This window comes from Passer montanus, unplaced genomic scaffold (assembly GCF_014805655.1).
Source record: "Passer montanus isolate IOZ18808 unplaced genomic scaffold, ASM1480565v1 scaffold45, whole genome shotgun sequence".
In the NCBI taxonomy this organism is placed as follows: Eukaryota; Metazoa; Chordata; class Aves; order Passeriformes; family Passeridae; genus Passer; species Passer montanus.
The window spans coordinates 8663432-8681838 of record NW_024369373.1 but is presented as its reverse complement, the minus strand read 5'-3'; the positions used below and the strand labels follow the sequence as shown (position 1 = coordinate 8681838).

General features: G+C 37.5%; 1 protein-coding gene across 2 annotated transcripts in view; it reads left to right on the top strand.

Moving 5' to 3' along the window:
- The window catches only part of CHD9 (chromodomain helicase DNA binding protein 9), an 87481-nt gene that overhangs the window by 32153 nt on the left and 36921 nt on the right, over window positions 1-18407 (top strand). The window contains exons 1-6 of one of the 2 annotated variants that reach the window (XM_039721100.1): window positions 1239-1974; window positions 3109-3443; window positions 12483-12594; window positions 15762-15911; window positions 17035-17103; window positions 17192-17247. In XM_039721100.1, coding sequence (XP_039577034.1) covers window positions 1945-1974; window positions 3109-3443; window positions 12483-12594; window positions 15762-15911; window positions 17035-17103; window positions 17192-17247 — 752 coding nt within the window. In that variant the 5' untranslated portion in view covers window positions 1239-1944. Of the gene's footprint in view, window positions 1-1238; window positions 1975-3108; window positions 3444-12482; window positions 12595-15761; window positions 15912-17034; window positions 17104-17191; window positions 17248-18407 lie in introns of those variants that run through there. The other variant, XM_039721099.1, reaches the window with a different exon arrangement.

The window sequence follows — 18407 nt, the reverse complement described above, 5'->3', positions numbered from 1 at the left end:
CATTAATGTAATTTTCATACGGTTAGAAATGTCATAGCAAAATTTAAAAAACCCCATGCTCTGGGATTTCTAACAAATAGCTTAATGTTTGTGCAGTGCAGGAGACAGAACTCGGAAGGGATAGTACAGAGCAAGACGCAGAGGAATTATAACATAGAGAAGCCTCGTCCAGCGTACTCACAGCTCTACAGTAAGAGTGTAGTAAATGTTGGTGAGGAATAAATTGGGGAGCAGCTTTGAGCTCTGAGAAAATGCAGCAAAGAAACTTTGTTTTAAAATAATAAAATATCTAGAAAGAGACTGTAAAAGGATTCATGAAAAAGCCACCATTTCTGGATTACCTACTTAATTATTAAGCTTTTTTTGTTTGTTTGTTTTTGGCCCAGAGATGTTCAAGAACCGACCAATGTAACACTACTGGCTTTAGTAGCATTTGGCTTTTAGAGCTAAAATTATACCCAGGGTAGGTTAGGAATATATTTTTTTTGTTCAGCTGATCTCAAAATGTAAAATAGTTTATTAGTTACAATTTTTACTAAGATATTAAATAACCACCCCTAAACAATAAATCCCTGTAATTTACTGTAAGCATAATGTAGAAGCATCTTGGCTAGAGTTCTCAAAAGTAAAATCAAAACGTGGTAATTGTCCTTGTAATGCTGCTGCATATTTACAAAAATATCATTGAATTTAAGTGGTATTGTTAAGAAAATAATAAATTTCAAGTATTGGTGCCACTAGTGTTTCTACTGGACAAGGAACTTAATTTTGAAATTAATCTTGTGAATAGAAGTGAAATTACCTTTTACAGTAACGACTAATCTTAGCAATCTCAAAATCTTTGCCATATTTTAAATTTTCTATAGAAAAACATATATCTTGCAAAATGAAGGTATATGTATATATCGACAAAAACAGAAATCAAGTCCTGATATTTCTTCATTCTTCTTGAGTAGGCTTTTGAGAATCAAGGGTATTGCTAGGATGGAGCTATGCTGTCAAAAGCTTCTTGGTTTGTTTTTTTTTTTTTAATAACCTTGCAAAAACCCCAATCTTCTTTTTTGTTTTATTTGATACGTTCACAATAGGTATTTTAAAACTTGTCTGATTTTTTTTAAAAATAGCACTTTAACCCAACCTGGGAATGAAGAGGCGCTTACCAGAGAGCCGTGTCCCGAGGAGTCTCCACCGCAGGGTCCCGCAGGTCTGGATAGAGGCAGAGGGATAAAACCGAGCAGTTCTTCCATTTTCTGTAGGAAGCAGGGAAGCCTGTCAGCAAAGCATTTACAGTCACTGTTACCATCGTATAGTAATGAAGTAAATGCAAGAAAAATAATATTTAAAAAAAAAATCAAAAAGTATATTGGAGAGCAAAATGTGTTTGTGAAGGCCACAGGCTGGGACTGGGCCGCTGTCCCCCCGTGCCCTCCCCCGGGGCTGGAGCCGCAGGGTTGCGGTGCAGCGCGGCCCGGCGCAGCACAGCGCCCGGTTCCCACGGTTTTCCAGGGAGCGAGCAGCCGCTGTGGGCGGCGCTGCGGGCGGGGAGCGCGAAGGGTTAAAGCCGGTCCCCGCGGGGGTTAAACGTGGAGCCTAATGGAATAATGACGGGTAGCACCATCTGCTGGCCTAGTTCCGCGGGGAGCGGGTCTAACCAGCGCTAATATTGGCGCTGATGCCTTTTGATGCTTTGTGCGTTTCTTTCCGCGCTTTGTTGGGATCCGGCGGTCCGCGCACGGCGGGGCCGGGCCGGCCGGGGGCGGCGGGTGCGCGCCGGGCAGGGCGCGGGGATGCTGCTGAAGCGAGCGAGCGCTCGGGGAGGGCTGTGCGCGGCCCGGCTGCCGCTCGCTAAATAGGCCATTTAGCAATCTTCTCCCCATGCTTTTCTCCTGAGCACTGCCGGGGGTGCTGGAAAAGCGGAGGGCAAGTCTTTGTCTGACGCCAAAAATGTCTTCAGTGAAGAGGCCAAGAGGAAGGGTAAGTGAGAGCCTGAATGAGTGGGAGGAGGAGGGGTTCTTTGGGCTAAAAGGCTAATGGGATTGAATAACCTTCCTTATTACTGGCTGCTGCTGCGGGAGCCGCATCGCCATCTTGAGCTGTTCCCGAGCTGGGTCCGGCTGTTTGTTCCAGCCCCGGGGCTTTAAGGTGGCATCGGGAGCGGCCCCGTCCCTGCCTCCCGCCCCCGCCGCCCATGAGGCACCTATAGGACATGTATCCCGGGAAGTGCACGGGGTTTGGCCAGAAAATGTGTTTGGAAATTCCTGGTGGCTTTTCTTCCTGCTCTAGGCAGAGGCGCATTTACGGGTGAGAACGTAACATAACTGTTATCTGCTGGGGTTTTGTGTTTGAATAGGAAATTCTTTCCATTCCTCAAAGGGGGAGGGGAGGAAAGCAAAAACATGTCTTCTGGCTGGCTGCAGGAGAAGCTCATCAGCCCCGTAAACAATTCTGCGTCCATGAAACGGGCATTAAAATCCCGAAGATAAAAACAAGTTACGTCTTTTATCCGAGGCATGGAGTCTGTGATCTAAATAAAAGAAACGTTGCTTTCTGATCCGTTTATGGATATAGAGCTGTGTGATTTTAGTTTTGGTTTTATCTTTTGTCTGTTTTTTAATCTTGGTGTTGTTCGAGCATCTGTTGTGTTCATCACCGAGTTAGTCCTGTAGATCATTCATCTGCTTTAAGGGAACTGTGGTCCTGGTATCCTTCCAAAGGCAAAACACTGATGCTGTTACCTTCGGGAGCTCTTTGCTTTTTCATATTTTACTGAATGTGTTGGATGTGTGTGTCAAATGTATGGGAATGCTGCAAAGGTTAAGGATTGGTTTCTTTAATTACAGAGGTGGAGAGACTGCTGAGAGAATTTCAGAAGGATAATTTTTACTGACTTTGAGTATTGGATTGGTTGTTTAAAACCAACAGTTGATGTAGTTATTTTGAAACCCACGCCATTCTGTGGTATAAATGGAATTCCTCATTTTTTGTGTCCACATAAGTCCCTGGCAGTTACATTTTTTAAAAATGCATATCTCTATCAAAAATGTTTGCACTTTTTCTTTCTAGTTTTGAAATAAAGGGATTTAATTTACTTGTTGTTTCTTGCTACAGCCTCCTTCCAAGAAGACTGATGGTTCAGGATCCTATACTAAGTTGCAGAATACCCAGGTGAGGGCAATGTCTGAAAAGAAGCAGAAGAAAAAAACAGACTCGGAAAGTAAACAAGAGAAGGCGAATCGCATAATATCTGAAGCAATTGCAAAGGCAAAAGAAAGAGGAGAGAGAAACATTCCACGAGTAATGAGCCCTGAAAACTTCCCCAGTGTTTCAGCTGAAGGAAAAGAGGAAAAGAAGGGTAGAAAAGTTAAATCCAAACCAAAGGATAAGGAGACTAAAAAGCCGAAAACTGGTTCCTCATCCAAAATTAAAGAGAAAACAAAAATTGGGTAAGTAGATTAAAATGCTGTCTTTTCTTCAGACTGTAAATCCTTGATTAAAATGGAAACTGCTTACTGATAATAAAATGTTCTCCTCCGCTGCCTACACAAAATTCTTCCTGATTAAGTCCATGTGTGGACTCTCTCATTCAGGAACAAGAATGCTCTGTTTTCTCTTTAGATAAAATCACTGTAGGAGTGTCCTTTTGAAAGGAATTATTTTCAATACAGATTCTAAAATATTCTGTACTCACTTTGAAGCATAGACTGAAATATCTTCTATCTAGTTTTGTAATCCATTCTGACTCCAAACTGAGTTTTTCTGGATTATAAATGCTGTCTTTATCAATTTTGGCATGTAGCTTCAATACAATGTGCTTGATAAACTACACAGGGAGGAAATTGGAAGTTTAATGAACTTGTAGGCAAGGGAATATTCTTACAGATACCACATGTATTAAAAGTAAAGCACATACTGAAAAGATTAAATTCTATGAACTTTTTAGTCTTCACTCATATCAGTTTAATCTGCCCTCTTAAATATTTTGCAGACTCAGCTGGGTCAAGCTGGGTGGATACCTTGGTGTGAGGGGCTTTTGGAGTGTTCATGGGGTTTCAGGAACTGGCTGATATTGGGACTCCAGAGCTAACCTGTGTTGTCTGTTTACTTTTAAAGGAGTGTGTGGTGATTTCCAATATTAAGTACGTCACTCAGAGCTTGAAATAGAAATCTTAGTTACAGGCTGATTTTGAGTTTAAATTCATGCTCTCTTTGTAGTAGCAGAAATATTAACTGGCATATCTCTGAAATTTAAATGTCTCATATCCATATGTATTTTTTAATGTATAGAGTAGAAATGAATGTTCTTTTAATCAGCCTATATGTCTGCATTTTCTTTTTTTCTTGTAGAGATCAGTTTCTTACATGTTTGAAGTAAACAATTTTGAGTAGTTATCCTGTAGTTTGAAGGTTACTGCTCTATACCCAACTTCATTCTTAATACAAAATTTCACGATGTTAATTTCTTTCTGTTCTGTTTATGTGTTGGCATGTGATGCTGCTTGTAAGCATCAAGTAGTGCTTCCTTTTCTTTTTTTCTCCATCTAGTTTAAGGTGGGATTTCGGATGTGTACTTTTGTGAAGTTGATTTCACTTTCATGTTTCTGAATTTACTTGTATTCTGTAACAAACATTTTGTGGGTCTGTCTAATCAGAAAATTTATACTGTTGTTCAGGTAGCGTCAGTTTCATGAAACCTTATGGTTTGTCCTCAGCGTGCTTTTTATTCATTCTTTTGGGTAATTGACAAAACCTGCCAAAATAACACCATTATGATATACTACATAGTTGCCATAATATTTTTTCTTTTTTAATGAAAAAGAAAGTAAACTGTTACCTACAATTTATGATTGTGCAGTCAGTTTTGTCTTGGTGAAATGCTTTGCTGTGCACATCACTTAGGATCACTTTCCAGGATTTCATCAGACAGCGTCAGTTGAGAAAGAGACATTTCTCAAGCTGTGTTTTTAACTGTGGTGTTTGTGTTTGATGCAGAGTACGTACAAGCTGCTAGAGGAGCTCCCATTTAATTATTGTCAATGTTTCATCATTTTGCATTGAGCTGTGAAGGTTTGCCTCCCCATTATCTACCACCTTGATCAGCTAATGGCCCAGTAGCACTCTGCTAACTTAGTCGTGCTGCCAGGTATTGCTTTCACTGTGAAGGATGCATTCCTAGAGATGGAGCAGGCAGGTGCTGGTAAGGAGCTGTGAGGAGTCTTCTAGAACCACCACATGTTACAGATTTCCATTCATATTCACAGAATTCCATTTTATTTAGATGGACGGCAGCAAATCAAATGCTTTGAGACATCAAGATACTTCATTTTTATATTCAAGCAGATTAATGATGTGTTGTGTTGAATTAGCACTATTGTATATTATTGATATAAATACATAAAACAATAACTGCTTAACAAGGAATACCCCAGGGATTTTATAGAGCAGCAATTGCAATAAGGCCTTGATTTTTTAAAAGAATAATCTTACCAAACCCTGCTTTCTGTGCAAGAGTAACTGCTGATATTATAGCAGAATAATTACTAAAACATCATTATGCTTGTCTTTTCAACCATGGTTCAAAACATTTTGTGATTAATAAATTTTGTTTTATTCAGAGAAAATCAGAATTAAAGAATAGGGAGTTCAGAAGACTAAACAGCTCTGATAAAGGTTTTGTCCTATCTTCTGTTCTTAAAAATATTTCTTAATGAATCTAAGCACGTCCTTGGAATCATTAAATCAAAATAGAATTGGGTTTTCAAGCGTGTGGGTTGCTCCATTGATTTTTCTCGTTACCTTAAAATAAACTTTGACTGAATCTTGGGGGAAAGTTTTACTATGCTAAAATAATACCTGTGAAAGATAAGAGCTTTATTGGGCAGGAAGGGAAGGGAAAATGTTTTTTTTCTTCGGATGGAAAGATTTTTGAAATCTGTTTCAATTGGGATAAAAAAGAATATTAATTCTTTTTCAATCAATAATGAGAAACTTTATAACATAAATATATATACATATTTGTATATATGGCATTCCTTGCATTTAATCAGAAAACAAAACCTGAAGTCCCCTCATGTTTTAAAAAGATACGCAAAAAATTTCCAACATTTAGAAGCTACTATGAACTAATTTTTCTGCAAGCAGTATAGTTGTGAGTGAAACCTTGAAACCAGTAAAGTTTTACAATAAAGAAAAAATAAGATCAATATACCTTTTTAACAGTAGTGGAGAATTTGTTTGGGTGCATCTGCTCTTCCATTTTAGAAGGAGATCTACTGCAATATGTCCATCCCAGATGAATAAATTTCTTTTCAGTCAGGGTTTTCTGTAGCAAACTCATTTAACTTCCAGGAACTGTTAAATTTGTTGCTTCAGTTTGGATTTGGAGTGTCAGAGCAATGCAGGAGGTGATGCAGAGTTGGGTGTGTTTGAGATCTGAAGTCATATGTATGTTTTGGGTGACTCCGGTTTCATTTTTGCGGGCCAACCCAGAGCTGAGTGATCTGAAACAGTAACAAATATATTGATTTCTTCTTTTTTTTTTCTTTTGAGAAATGTTTGAGAAGAGTTTTAATTTTCATATCTCTGCTCACAGCAAACACAGCCTATTCAGTAAGAGCACAGCTGTACCCTCTGTAGCCCAGAACTCAAACAGCAAACTTTTATTTAGATTGTGATCATAGACTTTGCCCTCTTCCAGGGCTTCATTCTGTGTAGCAAGTTTTGTGTTGCTCTGGAGGAGGATTTTCAGAGTTACCGTTGAACTGTAGAGCTGGAACACTAATTGCTGAACAGACCTTAGTAAAATAGCCTGATAGCCATCAGTTAAAAAAAAAAAAAAAGAAGTGCTTTAAATTGTACTACAGCATAGCTTTTACTGAACTTGACTAGCCCTCATCGGGGATTGAGATGAGTTTTAACTACTGGGTCTAGATTTAGTGGTAGGATGATCTTTCAAAGTTCCTGTTTTTTGCTGCTCAGTCATTTTGTGTTTGGTGGCTTCATGTTAACTGTTTGTATTGTCCTTAGTGATTCTCTGAGATCTACATGTACAGGAAAAATGTATAGCATGATTGATTACAATTCATCATTGCTAGTTAAAAATTGCTAGCAGCTACTTTCAAGGCAGCCTCTAGTTTCTTTCTAAAGGTGAGGGTTAAGGTTTTATTTCTTGGAGCTGTGAAGACAGAGAAATAATTTCAGTCAAGTCTATTAGAATTGGATTCTGTGGTTAGCACAGTTTCTGTGCCATAAGTATTGGTGAAGATAAATGACTAATTTACGTTATTACCAAGGACATTGTAAGGGTATGACAGAAATTATTAGAAGAATGTATATATAATATATTTAGTATTACCAAAGTTGCTTTATGCACTGATCACTGTTTAAGTTAATTCTTCAAAATTTGCTTTACAATTACTCTGCAGACAGCAGAATCACTTTTCATATCCTGGCTGTTTACCAAGGTGTGTTGACATTTAGGAATCTGTTTAAACCCTTCCATATTTTTGCGTAGAACTGGTTTCCATTTATAAGCTTTTTCTAATTGATTCTACTTCTTCCATCTAAGGTGATGCATATTTAATCTAAAAAGTCTACTTCTTACCACTTGATGTGAAGAATTATGAATTTGTGAACATTCTCTTGTTCAAAAAAGTAGATTGGCATTTAGGTTTTATAGCTCTCAACGTATTCCCACCTACTCAAACATAAAATTAAATATCACAGCCCTGATGAAAAGCAACAGCTCTGCACTGGTGATGTAAAGGACAATATCAGTTGAATACATTTAGGTAATTTTTTTTCTTAATCACTGCATAGGTTAAATAAGTCCCCCAAATTCTAAGAAGTCAATTTACAAATGCTTGAGTCAGAGTGGTAGTCCTTCAGTTCAAAACTGCTGCCAGAAATGGCTGTATTATTTCATGTGTTAAAAGAGCACTGGTGGATTTTGTTCATTAATCCTTGAATTATGTAGCAATGAATCCAGCAAGTGGGATGTGATCCTGTGCACTGCTGAAACGAGTAATGTCCTTGTTGCCTTGTACCTCGAAGCAGGTCTCACAAATACTGTTAACAAGCAGTTTTAGAACCCGGCACCTTGACAGATAATCTTTGCTTATTGATCTGATAGTGTTAAGATGATTTGAAACCCTTACAAACTCAGGTGCTGCCTCAGGAGACATGGGAGAGGGGTGGAGGGGAGGAGGTCTGTGTCACCCTGATGCTGGGCTGGGTGGGGGTGCCTCGGGCTGGGATCTCCTGGAGGGAGGCAGCTGCTGGCACTGCTCCTGTTCCCTGCCAGCCAGGCAGGTGCTGGGAACAGCTCTGTGGCCAGAAAGGAGGGGGTTCACTGAATCTTTGAGTTCTGTTAGATCTGCTAAGGTCATTATCTTGTGTCCTTATTAAAATGGCTATAAATTCAAGGTTTGGTCATCCTTCTGGCATGTCATTTTGGTTATCATTTGGCATTATTGTTTCAGTGTAGTGTGAGCTTGAGCTGACTGATGGTTCCAAAAACACTGTTAGGAGTTTAAAATCTGTGCACCAGAAGTTAATAATTTGAAATACAACTGGAGAAGGAGACAGTGGCTAATATTAGTGAATTAGTATTATTTATTAAACATATGGTAAAAGGATAAGAAAAATGGTTTTATACCAGCAAATTAACTCTCATTCAAGAGAATACAGTATCTTGTCAAGGAAACTTCTACTTTATATTTTTAGCAAAGTTTCTAGTGATAAAGAATTGCTAATATTGTTGATAGTGTAGGAGTTTTATTGTTAGTAATTTAACAAAATGCTTTGGCTACAAATGATAATATCTGAGAGGTGACTCTGGACACTAATAATTAGCTACTTGGTGTTTTCTGTTTTGGGAAAATTGAAGTAGAATGATGTATTAAAGGCCAGCTGTACTTTCTATTCCTGACATGCCTAATATGTATTTGTTGCCTTTTTCTTTCTATCCTCTTTAATATTTCCTTTTTCATTCTTTGGAAGGCTTTGGAAAGCATTTATCACTTTAAAGCTGTTCAGAGTAGTGTCAGTGTTTCCATCATGTTCCCTGCTATAAAAGAGAAGGGGAATGAAGCACATTCTTACTGGTTTTCATTTATAAGAAAAAAGTTGCAATGCTCTTCAAATAGTGGTTATTGGTAGCTTTAAAGCATGATAGGAGTCCTGTGCTAAGGATCAGAAGTAATACTGGCTCGTGAGAAATCTTCTTTTTAAACCTTTTTTGTGGTGTAAGTTTCTCAGCATCTTTAGTTTGTAATTATAGAAGAAGAAAATATATAATGAAGAAATCTACGACATCTAATTGTTGAAATATTTGTAGATGTTATGTAATAAGATAAATAGGAATTTTAAAAGGCAAGAGAAAGTGAAATTGGAGTGGAGTCTGGTGATATTATTTATTCCATGTCTACAGTGTGCTGTTAACTTTTCATAGAAACAGAATAGATAGTTTCTGTTCAGAACAGTTTGTTTCAGGGTGGAAAAAGGGATTTTAGCCAAGGATCTTTATGCTTTCATGCAGAAATTTATAAACTGGCAAGAGAACTTGTTCGCTCAATGAAAATTTCTCACAGAATTGATCCAGTTTACAAGCTTCTGAAAATTATTGTTTTCACATAGCAGATTTTTTTAGAAGTTTTTGGCCAAAATATGAGCAGATTGCATTTTTACTGATAGAAATGTATGACTTTAGCACCATACTGTTGTTCAGCAACTTTTGATAGCAAGGAGCATTGTGATTCTGGGCACTGGATCAGAAAGAAGTAAAACTGCATTTGTTCCTGTCATTGGCACCATATCCATATAGAGGAAGAAACATTCTGATCTACAGCATGCAGAGATGTGTAGAAAATTTCAGGGAGATGCTTGTGAAGTACTGGGGCTGGGGAGTGCAGGCTCAAAGCAAAACACAGAAGCTGACAAATGGAATATTGTGTGTAAGGCTGCAGGGGCAGAGCAAGAGGTGAACCCAAGGAGGGACTAAAACCAAGAAAAAGAGAGGAACAAATGTGCAAGGAAAGATGTAACTAGAGCAGTCTAATCACAAAATACCCCATGTTCTGAAACAAAAGAGGCTTAAAATCCTCAGCTATTCAATAGGTACCACCAGAACCCATAGTAGACCCTATATCCCTTAATATTGTGCTTCTTGAATACTAAAGGACCCTTGAGTTTAAAATAGTAAACAGTAGTGCATGAAGTGAGAATGAGCTGTGGTTGCACAGATACAAATATTTAACATAGCAACATGCATTTAGGAATTGTTTTAATCTACCATTTCACAAAAGAGGATCAAAATTTGGAACAGATTGCCCAGGTACCTGCCAGCTGTCAGCCTTGGAGATAAGTGGAATTTAACTGAGCTGAGCAACATAAAAGCACTCTGAAGCTGGCCTTGAGTAGGGACCACAGATCTTCCCAAGACCTCTTCCAGTTCGACTTACATCATAACACTTGCTTGATTAAAGAACATTCAGTTATCCTTTTTCTTTGAAAGAATTTAAGAGCAGGGAAAACATACACTGATACTTCCTACCATTTTTCCAAACCCTAAAGGTGTAAACCAGGGACTTTTGGGGTGGATATTGTTTCATGAATGATCTTCCAGGAAATTCTCGCTCATAAGTTTACCAGGTTTCCCTTTAAATGCATGTTAAATTTTGGCATCTAGAATTCTTTTTAACAACAGTTTCAGAAGGTCAGTCGCAATGTGCCTCGTCTGCATCATGTTGGAATATATTAGCTGATTTGACATATTAGTGACAAGTGCTAATGTAACACTTAAATTTTATGAAACAAAGTGAGATAAAAATGGAAAAAGCGATTATCCAAGTCCATCACTAGAAAGTGTCATATTGGACAAAGTCTTAAAATAAAAACCAAGAAAAAAAGAAAGATGATTCCTAATCAGTGCTTGAAAAGTGAGGGAAAAAAATTGCTCAAACTAACCTTGAAGTCAGTAGGGAAACCAGTGTGTTCATTGCTGAAATTATTTCCTGTGATTATGTAACATGTTTTCTAAGTAATAATTAAACTGAGAACACCTAATGAAAAGCCAAGGACCAGAATTTACTTGTGAACAAGTAGCTCTGTGATTATGCTGACTACAGCTTCATTTCAACCTGCATCCATCAGTGCTGTTCACTTTGTGCTAAAACTGAAAAAAAAAAATTGGAGTGGAAAATCTTTTGTGGTTTTGGGGTTTTTTAGCCTTTCCACTGAATATACATAGTGATTTAATATTGAAAAGCAATGCAAATATTTATTGCTTCTGAAGATACACGTGCAGTCTTTTGTGAGCCATGTTGCTTAAACTTTCCATAGTGTTGGTAATTTAACGTGCTTATGTTCCATGTGAGCTGTTAGTCTGGACATAGTAAATATATGTGTGTTCTCTTGTTTGAACACTTGCAAAGAGAAGTAAATTAGTTGTGTTTCAACAATTACATTCTCACCAATAGTGTTCTCATCATGTGGCCAGTATATTTGATGTTATATTGCTATAAAATAACTTGTATTGTCTGTATAAAGACTAAAATTTTGTGCTTAATTTGCTTGTAACATGGCAGAAGCACTTGTATGCTGGAACACTTTCCTCATTTTCTGTTACAAATCTAATCATAAGAGACTCTATGAAATATATATTTTAGGACAGCTCTCTGTGATTTTCTTGACTAGTTTGTCATTCTACAATTACGCCACAGTAAACACATTTAAAGAAGTGTATTTGGCACATTTCAAATATGGAAAAATATTTTTACACCCTTTAGTTAGAAACAAATCTGATGATTTACAGTGTAATTTTTAAATCCAAACAGAGGAATAATTGGCGCTTTTTCATTAGAGTTTAACTAATTTATTTAGCACAATGGTGGTTCTTAACATACTCTGAGAGGTTCTAAGATTACTTACAGATAAAACTACGAGATTTTGGATATTTTTTGCCGCCTAAGGGCAAAAAAAGATTTGTTCAATTCCCTTATTTTTACCATTGAATGACTTATTTAAGCATAAAAGTTTTGCATGTCAGCAGCTATGGGTGATTTTTAGATTGTTCTCCACAGTTAATTTTTTTAAGTAAAAATAAGGGAAGCTAGATTTTACAATGGTAAATTTTTTATGATAAATCATTTAGTGTTGTCATCTGCAGATGGTATTTCTGCTAACTTTGTGTAGTTTACCACTGTCAGTTGGTTTAAATGTTGGATTTTGTATTTCTGTTTCTCAGTTAAAAATTTTAAATGTATATGATAATTAGGAATTTGTGACAGCAAGGTAACTGTAGAGAAGCCTATAACGCTAGTGAACAGTGCTGTCTGCTGTGAGGTATTTGAGACCTGTTACTCATTTTTCAGACAGTGGTGCTGAGTTTTCTGTTGAGAATATGGAAATTACTAGTGATTTGCTCCTGAAGTTACACACAGTGGTGCACAGCATTCACTCAGGGGCTGGGGTTTTGTTTCTGACAGAAAGCTGATCATCACACTGGGCAAAAAGCAGAAAAGGAAAAATGAATCTTCAGATGAATTGTCTGATGCTAAGCAGACTCCACAGCGGCCAGTGAAAGATGAAGACTCACAGGTAAGTAGTTGGTATTCTTCCTTGATAAATGTCTGTGTGTTTGTCTACAGATCTTTATTCCCCTGTCTCCAGAAGGTTGCACTTCCTTGGGTGCAGTGACAGCTACTCTCACACTTCTGTGTATCTCATAAGTAGAACTTTTCATCATCAGCCACTTTTCTCAGCTGAAAATCAGAAAATCCTACAGGGTAGAATTCCTTTTCCGTAATGGGACATCAATGCCCTGCTTGTATCTGTTTCATTTCAGTACAGAAGCCCATAGATTTGAGGCTCTGAGTACTTAACACTGAGCTGGCAGTTAGACTGATCCTTACTTTGGCTGAGTATGAAAATGCAGAGATTGCCTGACAGGCAGGACATTTATCAGTGAAACTGGCTCTTTGAGAACTTTTAAAAGGGTTGTTTCAAGCTTTAATGTGGGTTGGTTTTTTTTCCTGAGCTCCGCTTCTGTAGAAACTGAAAGAACAGATTTCTTTCAGTGTCGGATCTGAAGGCAGCAATGATCAATATGCTGATAGGCTCTAGTTGCTTGTGGAATACTTCTGAAGGAAGTGCCCGATGAAGAATTGAAGTGGTCGAGTCATTCCCTTGAGGAACAGCTCTCTTGTAACTTACTTTCTGCAGTTTTTTCATAGATTGCCCTGAAATAACAGTAACATAGCTAATTATTTTGAAAATTTGTGCACGAAGAAACAGGAACTGTTGATAAGAGATTATATTCTATTTATGTTTGCATCAGCAACAGAGTTATAACATCTTGCTTTAGGGCAATCTCCAGTAATGTAAGGTTATGTGCTGGAACTGCACAGGTTTTGATCCTGTGGCAATTTCATCCACAGAGGCAAAATCAGTATTCAAAACAAGGTGCTGCTGAGTTAAAATTAATTGCATTAGTTGCTGATAGTTGTCAAAAAACAATTGAGATACTGAATTGCCCTCTGGTGTTTCACAGATAATAATGCTGGAAGGGAAAAGGGATCAGAAGCCATTTCCCAGAATGACTTCTCATTAACTGAAGTCATAGCCTGTCCTAGGTGAAGGTTACCTGAAAGGATCTGTAACTTTTTAGTCATGTTCTGTTATCAGATAAACATAAATTTATAGGCCAACAAATATAATGTAAAAGACTGAAAATCAGTTCTTACCTGGGAGTATCATGAAATCACCTGTTCAGGGTGTGAAGGGACAAGAAGGTAGAGATAATGAGGGGTGGCATGAGAGAGAAATAACTTACTGCAGAATGTCACAGCATTGCTGTTCTCTTTGAAGGAACTGGGGAGAAGCAGGAAAGATATAAATTGCTTTACTTCATTAATTCATTTTCTCTTTAATTTTCGAATATGTTAACAGTTTTATTTTCAAAGATCTGTTTCTAATTTCTGTTGTAAATAGCTGCTTCGAAGCTCTGGGGGGCAATTTTAGGCCTTTTTTCCCCCTAATGCATTTTGCATGCTTAGTTTGACATCGTGTCTTTCTTAAGTAGATGGATTTTTTAATTATTTTTTTTTTAATATGTGGTGCTACTTCATTTTTTGTCTTAGAGCCATTTGTTCGTGACCATAGTTCTCAGCTCAGGAAAATACAAAAGTTTTTTTCCAAACAGCTCAGATTATGTATTAATGTGTTGGAGAGCATATGTTGATGTTTTGCTAATCACTTCATACTTTAAGAAAAGACACAGTGAGAAGAATTGAAAATGCCAGTTACATAATCTTGCATTGCTCATGTTACCTGGCTTTTTTTTTTTTAAACCTACTTCTGTCAGCAAACTATTATTGATTTAAGTATAACGTGACATTACTGTGTCTTTACATTAGAAATTCCTTCTGGTGATAGCACCTAACACCACACACATTTATGGAAGGACACTAATCTACATAACTGTGGAAAGCTCATGAAGGAGTTTCATTTTTGCAGCTTCTCTAGAGGAATGGTCATAGCCCATCTTGGACTTGTACTGTACTCGTAGCTTACTGCTCTGCTTTTGCAATGTAGTTAAAGTACAGCTATGTCATTTACCAGATAGCAGCCAGACCAAGGGCTCAATTAACAGTCAGGAAGAAAAGTTCCTGTGCTGCAATCTCACTGTTACTTAACATCTGCTCTGCAGAAGCCATTGTGACCACAGGATTTAGGGTTTTGTCCTCTTCACAACTTGTTCTCCTAACTGAGCACTGCACTGTAATATAACTTTGTAACCTGCAGTGGATTTTCTTGCACAAAAAACCCTTTTCTGTGTAGCTCAGTATAATAAATTTTGTTATGTAGAGACTGTTTTGTTTTCCTGTTTTCATTTTTGTGATGATCAGTTCTCTAAAGCAGATTATAGTGTTTTCAAATGTTAGCTGACTAGTTTGATACTGCTATTTTTATCCAGTGAATCCAATTTACAAATTAATCTTACTGTTAAATAGGCAGTGTCTCATGTTGGTACTGAGCGGTAGGAAATGTTATGCAATATCCTAATAATTTTAAGTATTTGAAACCGAGTGAGAAGGAATTATTTTCTTTGACTGAACATTATTTCTTCAGCTGGAATTTGTTGTCCTCAGATTCTTGCAGAAACCAGAATGAAAGGTTAGAGAGAGAAACTGCAAAGTAAGCCATATAATGTTGTTAAACAAGCCTTGGTTAAGGTGGAGGAGAAAATACAGGCAGTAACAAAGCAACAGACTTTATTAGCCATCATGTCAGATTTCACCAGCAATCTGACCAATGTGATCTAGTGAAAATCTTCATAATTCTTTTGTACAGCACCATTTAGTAGAGACATGTCACCTTATTTTATATCTTCCCCCCTGGTGCTGGAGTTGGACAGTAACACTCTGCTCTTACACTGCATTAGGAAATCACTGTTGAAATACTGAGGCTCGTGGGTAATCTGTTATGTATCAGCTTGGCTCCCATACCTGAAAGAGTGTTTCATGTTTGCTTTTGAGCCCTAAAAATGAAAGTATTGTACGCTTACATGAAAGAGAAAATAACAATTTAATTAATTGAACATAAGTGGATTACAGAGGTACTTTATTTCATGTTTGTTATCAGATGTTGACCTTTGGTTGTAGGTACAGGTGAAGTATCGCTTAGAGTGACCCAGAACATGCAGCTCAGGTTAGGGGGGAATTTTGGGTAAAACCTCCATCTCTTTCCTTTCTCCTGCATGGCAGAAGAGGAGATCAAATCGTCAAGTTAAAAGGAAAAAATATGCTGAAGAAGGAGAAGGGAAACAATCAGAAGAAGAAGCAGCTAAAGTTTCTGTTAAAATCAAGAAGAATTCTGCCCCTTTACCTGCTGAGCAGCCTTTACAGTTATTTGTGGTAAGTAAAAATTGGCTTGGTCTGTGGGAACTTTCTATTTGTCTCAGGTAGTTCAGTGAATAAAGCTTCTACCTTGGAATACATTATTATTTCTTAGCCACAGTTTATTGTGACATTTTCCTAAGATCTCAAAAACTATGAAATTACTTCTTACTATTTTTTTGTATTGCAAACATCTGTTGACTTAATTGAAATTAAGAATAAGACTAAAGATGGTTATAGTTCATGTAATGTTTTATGTGGCATAGGCCTATGAAAAAGCTCTGGTCTGATGTTACCATGACTTACAGAAGCATCAAATTATTTGGGGGATTTCTGCTTACTGAGGTATTTAAAAAGGACACCCTTCCTCTCCCCACAACCCTTTCAGGTTTACACTTCACTGTTCAGCTTGGAGACTCAAACTTACTGTCGAGCCATTCAAGGTAAACAGAGTGGCAGGGAAGAAACAGGAAAAAAGTGTTTAGGAGATGCTTGAAAGAGTGCCAGAAATTGTAAGGGAGGGAGAATGATGATACAATTGGGAACAAATCAGACAAGAGGGAAGAGGACTGAATATTGCAAGCAACTTGTACAGATCACCTCTGTCTGTGGGAGCACAGCCCCAGCTGGGGCAGAGCTGTGCAATCCCATCTGTGCCTCATCTCAGCCCTGCTGGAATTCTCAGCCACAGCCTCCTCTCTGATTCCACAGCATGTTTGTTGCCTGTGTGCAGAGTAGATGGATCAGACTGAGTTTGTCACATGCTGGGTTTCTTTCGTCTTTTTCCACCTGTCAGAGTTCTTCTGCAGTTGTGTATAACTGAATTCTGGGTATGTCCAGTGCATCAGTTTAACTCAGCAGGGCATCCACAGTGTCTGGCAAGCATCAGAATCCCCAGTGCTTGCACGGAGTGTTTGGCAGGTGAGCACTTTTGGAAGTGCCAGCCTTGCTGTACTTCTGCACATAACTCTTTCTGGATTCTAAATTTTACTCCCAGGCTGTTAGGTGATGCAGCTGGTGGAGGTCAAATTTCCCTTTATTGCTCATCTTCTGACAAGCCACATGTGGTTGAAGGTTTTAAGCCTGAGAGAGAGGGCATGTACTGCAGTTTTATAATATCATTGTTTTTGTGTGTTTATAGGAAAATCCAAGTGAAGAAGATGCAGCAATTGTAGACAAAATCTTATCCTCCAGGGTAATAAAGAAAGAAGTAAGTGATTGTCATGGGATAAAATGGTTTATTTGAAAAAGGGGTTTGCATCTGTCATTTTACATTTCCCCTGAACTTCCTTTTCCAGGTATCTGCTGGGATGACAGTAGACACAGAAGAGTTTTTTGTAAAATACAAGAACTAGTAAGTATTAAAAAATTGTTTCATTGGATGTGTTGACTGAACTGCTTAGTATCATATTTATATCACGTTTTATATTTTTTTGAAGGTTATTTTGTCATCTTTTGAGATATGTATTCACTGAACTGCTTAGTATCATATTTATATCACGTTTTATATTTTTTGAAGGTTGTTTTGTCATCTATTGAGATTTTTTTACCCATTTAATATTTAAATTTGTAAAAATCTTTAATATGGTAGTAATAATTTTAAAACTATGAGGATTGTGAAACCAGCACTGTCCAATAAGCTAGCAGCCTTTATTTGCCAAAGAACAGAATTTTTTAGAGAAGATATTTATGAAATTGAATTTATATATTTATTAAGTTCTTCAGGGACTTACATGCCTGAGGCAAATTTTAATTTCATGAATTTAAATCAGAGGTATTTTGTGAACCTAGATTAGATTTACAGTGTCATGCATTTAGGAGATGCTGATGTAGTAGTTGGATTTATTGTTTCAAAAAGAAAGAAAAAACCTGTGATACAAATGAATTTACATCAAAAGCAGGAAATAAAAATCGTGAAGGAAAATAAAAGAACTTTTTCCATATTTTATTTTAAATTTAATACCTATTTTCCTGTCAATACTCAATTCTTGATGCTGAAAATCCAAGCTTATTTTAAATTTTACATATGTGAATAATGTAATCAGATTTTTGCTATAATAAATTAAATTTTTTGAGACTGACTCCACATGTTGTTGGAGACCATTTACCTTGTGTTTTTCTGAAAGGGTAAAATCTGTTTTTTCATCTGAGGATGAGTAATCCCCAGCTGTTCCTTCTTTCTAGCATATCTTTAGAAAGCTTATAAAATGATGGAAATACACTAAAAAAGGGTGTGAGGAAGACATATGTGTACTTCTGTGATGTAATTTCAGAAAGGCTCTCCTGGGGGACATGTAGGTGCTGCAGCTCCTGGTGCTGCTGGTCCTCTCTGCCACGGGCTCTGCTGCTCCTGCTGAGCTTCCCCTGGGCTGAGCTCTGTGATCCAGCGCTGCCTGGAGAGATGGACACAGGGGATACATGGAAAACCAGATCCAATAGATGAAGTCATTTCTATCTCTGGATGCTTTCTGGTAGAGGTGCCAGATTTTAAACTTGACTTGTTGAAGCTCACTT